The sequence below is a fragment of the Podarcis erhardii genome (assembly GCF_964252035.2).
Source record: "Podarcis erhardii genome assembly, chromosome: 17".
Taxonomy (NCBI): Eukaryota; Metazoa; Chordata; class Lepidosauria; order Squamata; family Lacertidae; genus Podarcis; species Podarcis erhardii.
In genome coordinates, this window is record NC_138515.1 from 11269088 (window position 1) to 11275087 (window position 6000).

The 6000-nt window shown below is 43.5% G+C and overlaps 1 protein-coding gene across 4 annotated transcripts in view; it reads left to right on the forward strand.

Moving 5' to 3' along the window:
* LOC309332263 (histone-arginine methyltransferase CARM1-like) overlaps nucleotides 1–4113 on the forward strand; it is a gene marked incomplete at its 3' end in the record, with an annotated part of 57480 nt that extends 53367 nt beyond the window's left edge. For 2 of the 4 annotated variants that reach the window (XM_081845320.1, XM_081845322.1), the window contains exon 12: nucleotides 2109–2202. In XM_081845320.1, coding sequence (XP_081701446.1) covers nucleotides 2109–2202 — 94 coding nt within the window. Of the gene's footprint in view, nucleotides 1–2108; nucleotides 2203–3512 lie in introns of those variants that run through there. The other 2 variants (XM_081845319.1, XM_081845321.1) reach the window with 2 other exon arrangements.
* Between the last annotated feature and the right edge of the window lie 1887 nt (nucleotides 4114–6000).

Sequence of the window (6000 nt, forward strand, 5' to 3'; positions counted from 1 at the left end):
AGGTGAAGTATATCAATTACTTGCAGAGTTGAGAGAAGCAGCGGCAGCGTTTTCCATCGCACCATGCCACAATTGCTATTGTAATCCCACTTGTTTACAACACCGTCTCTATAGCAATGAAATGCAGTTGCCAAAGCCTTCATTAAAGGCCAGGCTTCTTGGCTGCCTCGCTGCTGCCTGCAAACCTGATCCAGAGGAAAAGAGCACACGGGCTCCACAGATTAAGAGAAAAACTAGCAGGCCTTTTGGCCTGTGTTTCGTCCAAAACAAAATACGAGAAAACAAAATTTCCCGGATCCTTGATAGGGTTGTCATTTCCACAACATCTCAGTCTGAGGCTCATAGGCAGGGCCTGGTTTCCAACTCTTGAAAGACCAAAACATAATAATGGGAGAGAGAGAGAGAGAGAGAGAGAAAATGCAGAGCCCAACAGTGTGATATTCTAGAAAAATGGAGGGGGTGGGGTGGGGGCAGGACTAAAAAATCCATGTTCCACTTTTTATTTTCCAGAATGGTAAGTTAAATGCTACTTAAGGCCACATTGTAAAGAAACAGTGATACAGCCAATTACCACAAAACTCCCAGAATCAATTCAAAGGTAGTAAAATGAATGATGATAGCATTGTGAATATGCTTGTCATGCTATGGTTTGAATACTAAGGATGGTGAGGTGCCCCACTTCACACACACACCCTGTTGTTGTTGTTATTATTATTGCTGTAGGGCAACAAAAAACCACCACACACTTTTATTGCAAGCCCCCATTGCTAAACTGTGTGGTTCCCCCCCCCCCAAAAAAACCCCCCAAATGGTTTGTTGAGCACTCATCCTAATTTGTTTATGGGGAGGTTAGACAATTTGACTTCACACAGTTGTTTTTTTCTTGTCCCTTTCCTTGGAGGATGGATGGCGGCTAACAGATTGAGGTTGAATCCTGACAAGACAGAAGCACTGTTCTTGGGGGACAGGAGGTGGGCTGGTGTGGAGGACTCCCTGGTCCTGAATGGGGTAACTGTGCCCCTGAAGGACCAGGTGCACACCCTGGGAGTCGTTTTGGACTCACAGCTGTGCATGGAGGCACAGGTCAATTCTGTGTCCAAGGCAGCTGTTTATCAGCTCCATCTGGTATGCAGGATGAGACCCTCCCTGCCCGCAGACTGTCTCGCCAGAGTGGTGCATGCTCTAGTTATCTCCCGTTTGGACCACTGCAATGCGCTCTACGTGGGGCTACCTTGGAAGGTGACCCGGAAACTACAACTAATCCAGAATGCGGCAGGTAGACTGGTGACTGGTGACTCGGACCATATAACACTGTTCCTGAAAGACCTACATTGGCTCCCAGTACCTTTCCGGGCAGAATTCAAAGTGTTGGTGCTGACCTTGAAAGCCCTAAATGGCCTTGGTCCAGTATACCTGAAGGAGCGTCTCCACCTGCATCGTTCAGCCCTGACACTTAGGTCCATCTCTGAGGGCCTTCTGGCCTTGCTGCGAGAAGTGAGGTTACAGGGAACCAGGCAGAGGGCCTTTTTGGTAGTGGCACCCACCCTGTGGAACGCCCTCCCATCAGATGTCAAAGAGAACAACTACCACCAGACATCTGAAGGCAGCCCTGTTTAGGGAAGCTTTTAATGTTTGATGCATTACTTTATTTTAATATTGTGTTGGAAGCCACCCAGAGTGGCTGGGGAAACCCTGCCAGATGGGCAGGGTATTATTATTATTATTATTATTATTATTATTATTATTATTATTATTATCATCATCATCATCATCATCATCATCTGAGGGCGTCCTATTTGTGGGGAAGCGGGCACATTGTGCAAGTGTATCAAATCAACTTTAATTGGGCTGGATTTGCTGGCGTGTGACTGAAACTTACTAGTTGGAGTCTAGCAGTGCTCAATGTCATCTCTTTTAAATACTTTTTCATGGGGTAAAGCTTTGATTCACCTGTGTTCAGTTGATCAACTTACAAGTTAGTGCTTTCAATCCTTATTATGCATGAAAAAACACAAGCAAAAGAGAGTATTAGTATTAATTCAGAAACGTCGAAACTTGTTATGGACATGATTTTAGTTTTTTAACAAAATTTCTTTTTTATGCAACAGGCAGAGTTATGACATCCAAATTGTTGCTGTAGTGGATGAAACGGGCTTTAAGTCAGGCAATGTCCTTGATTTAAAGAATCCATTTTTTAGGTAAGAAATGCTCTTGGATAAGATTTGTAATCATTACCAAACTGCAAAATTGTATAATTCATTACTTGTGAATGTTTAGTCTTTAGCGCAAACCTTTGCCATCTGTTGTAGTGAATGCTACATTCTAGCCTATGTGCTCTGCATCTCCCACAGACCCCTCTCCCAATTTTTTATTTTGCTTCTGAGACTCGCGGTGCTAAAACTGGAGTTTTGCTGGTCTTGGTCTGAGGCAAGAAGTGTGTTTGAAATAAGGCCAAAATTGTATGCAAAGATCTTTGCATAGAAATGTTGGAAGCTGCCCAGAGTGGCTGGGGCAGCCCAGTCAGGTGGGTGGGATACCAAAAACAACAACAACCTGGTCAGAATAAAAAACATGATTGAACTACAGTTCTTTTAAGTGGCTATTGAAGACATGGACATGCCTGACTGTTCTCTTTTGTATATAAATATAAAATATTATTTATTTATTTTTTAATAAATATTTTTTTTAAAGTAATATTTATTAAAGTTTCCACAAAGAAAAGGTTACAAAAATGATAAAAAGAAAAACACAAAAAATACAAACACTAAGAAAAACAAAAATAGTTTTTTAAAAAAACAAATCCCTCTTTCTATATCTTACAGTTCATTTACTTATTTTCATGACTTCCTCACACCTCCCTTTTTTTGTATTCCAATTCAGATATTTAATTCAGCAAATCCATACCCTCTCTATTTTCTCTTAATTCTTTGTCTTCACATATTATAATTTCGAATTTTCATCTAATATCAATCCCTTTTTACATATCCCTTTTAACATTATTGCTAAGACCACTTCGTTTCGTTCCAACATCATTTTAACATTCAATAATTTTACAATGTTTCAGTAAATAGTCTTTAAATTTCTTCCAATCTTCTTCCACCAACTCTTCTCCCTGGTCTCGGATTCTGCCAGTCATTTCCGCCAATTTAATAAATAATTTTTATTGAATGATTTTATGTTACAAAAAACAATACAGCCATACTACCACTAAATATAATTAAGAAATAAAAATTACATACATTGATATTTAGTTTATTTGTTATTTTATATAAATATAAAACATTTAATGTGCCGCATTTACGAACATGGTTAAATAAGTGATGGATAATCCTCCACCATTCCATTCTGCCTCAAAGTGTTCTGCAACTTAAAAAACAGCCACTTTTCCATCAACAGAAATTAATACAATAAAAATGCATAGAAAGAGCTTCAGTATTTGGTACTCTTACAACTTTTTAAAAAAATACTGTGCATGTCATACAGCTCATATTCTTTAAATATTTTGTTTGTAGATATGCTTAGATTGCAATATGCACCTGCTGGAAGAAAAACCAGGATTACCAAACCAAGTAGCCCACGAGAAGTTGAAGTTCCTTCTTCTGTGAAACCTAACTGTACATATCAAAAGGAAATATTTTATGCAAATTGTATAAAAATATGTTTGTGCTATTTCACACACACACCCTTCTTCCCCCCCCCCGCGCCAAGTTGGGCACCCCAATCTTTAAACATGTCTGCCTGGAAGTATTTTTCACTGCGTCCAATGGTATTTTCTTGGTGAGCGCATTTATTTGGAAGTCCTCCCCCCTTAAATCAATGGAAACTGGGCTGCAATTCGCACCCGCTTCTCCTGCCTGGCGAGTGGTCCGGGCTGCTGGGAGTTGCAGCCGGCAGCATCTGAAGCGCCCCATCTGGTCTCCTCCTGGCCTTCAGGAGGGGAATGTTGGTCACATCTTTGAATGACGTTGTCCTTTGTTCCAGAGGTACCAAAATACCGTATTTTTCACTCTATAGGACGCACTCAACCATAGGAGGGGGAGAACAGGGAAAAAAACATTCTCGTCCTCTCTGCTCAGCGCCCCTTCAGCAAAGCGGTAGGAGAAACAGAGCCCCTTCCATTTCTCCTCCCGCTTCAGGCAGCTATCCGCAAGCCTTAGGAGCACAGCGGGAGTTCCTGCCACGCTCCGAAGGCTTGCGGATAGCCGCCTGAAGCCTGGAGAGCAAGAGGGGTCGGTGCACACCAATCCCTCTTGCTCTCCAGGCTTCACTTCGCTGAAGAGGTGCTGCAAAGCCTGGAGAGCGAGAGGGGTCAGTTCGCACCGACCCCTCTCACTCTCCAGGCTTCAGCGAGAGCAACGCAAAGCCTCCAGAGTGCGGAGGGAGCTCTCTCTCTGCGCTTCAGAGGCTTTGTGTTGCTATCACTGAAGCCAAGGAGCCTGGATTCACTCCATAGGATGCACACACATTTCCCCTTCATTTTCGGAGGGGGAAAAGTGCATCCTATAGAGCGAAAAATACGGTAGTACTGGTATCTGAGGTTTCCTTTTCTCAGTTTGTCTAAGGCTGATGCTCCTTGTTTTTCTCTCCCCCCCCCCCATCCTTCCCTCCCTTAAGGAATATTCTTAACCAAGCCTACCTCATGTTTGTACACATACATAGGATGTATGGGAATACTGCGGACAATACACCAAGCTCATACTCAATGTTTCAGTATTTGCAAGAGGTATTTAAAGATCGGGAGCTTATTTTCAACTGGCCAACAATGAACCTTTTCCACCTCAGAGCGCTAGGCACTAGGCTCACCACCCAACCAACATCTCCTCTAACCTGCATTGTTTTCAAGCAATCCTGAACAGTCTTGCGTCTTCCGGCCAGTTACCCTCTTTCGGCAAACCCTTTGAAGAAGGGCAACAGCAGACGACTCTGCCACCAATCCTTCTGTATGGTTCCTGCTTTCTGTAGATAGCACAGCAGCAATTGTACATTTAATCTTTCCAATAAAATTTAAATACGAAATACAATGAGGTTGTGGTGTTGCTTTCTGTGCGGGGTCATTGTAAGAAGTGTAAGGCAAGACACAGGTCAGCCCCAGCCTTCTCACCTCAGTGATTTAGTTGGGCTTCTGATTTTTTGTTTTAATTCCACACATGAAACAGGATGGCAAGTATCTCTCCTGGGCTCAGGTGTTTAACTGTGACCCTTATGAGCTCTGTGCTGCCATTCCCTGGGACCCTGCCAGCGGTTATTTACAGCAGCACTCAGCACACAAAAAAGAAAATCTACACAAAGGAGGAACAATGAATTGGCTTTGAGCAGCGAGGCTCAACAGTCTTCCTGCTCTTTTAAATTATGTGCCACTTGATCCAGCCGGCTCCTGTAGTGGAAACGCAGCGCTGGACGTGCCGAGAAGTGAATACATTTGCACCCCTTGTGTTACCACATTTGGAGCGCAATGAAAATCACCACTGGCTCTTCAGTGGCAGATGAGGAGAAGGTTGCTCATTGCTGCCAGAGCTAGCCATAATTCATCATCTGTCAGCCACAGCCTGTCTTCTTTCTCCCTAATCTCTGCCTAGGATCTGCCTAGGACTGTTCTGGGAGTCTGTAGCAGATTGTGCTTTGTCTGTTGGCCTGCCTTAACTCTGGGGAGCTTGAATTCTCGGCCACGGCTGCAGCCTCTCTGAGCAGCCACTGAAAGACATGTAACAGGGGGCTGCTTACAGCTAGTCTGCTGATCAGTTGTTAGTTCTGAAATGGCTGATCATTTGTGCAGGAAAGAGAGGGTTTGGTTTATTTTCAGTGGATGATGGGCAGTATCCTGGCTGGCTGACAGGGCTGATGACCTGGTGGCCATTGCGTGTGTTGTGATTGGAACTGGATCACAGCACCAGGAGGGGGGGAACTCCAGGGAGAAAGAGAGAGTCAAATTCCTGATCCTCATGCAGAAACCTTCCTACACATTAGAGTCTCCTTGCTGGATCAAGATGCACATTCTTCAAT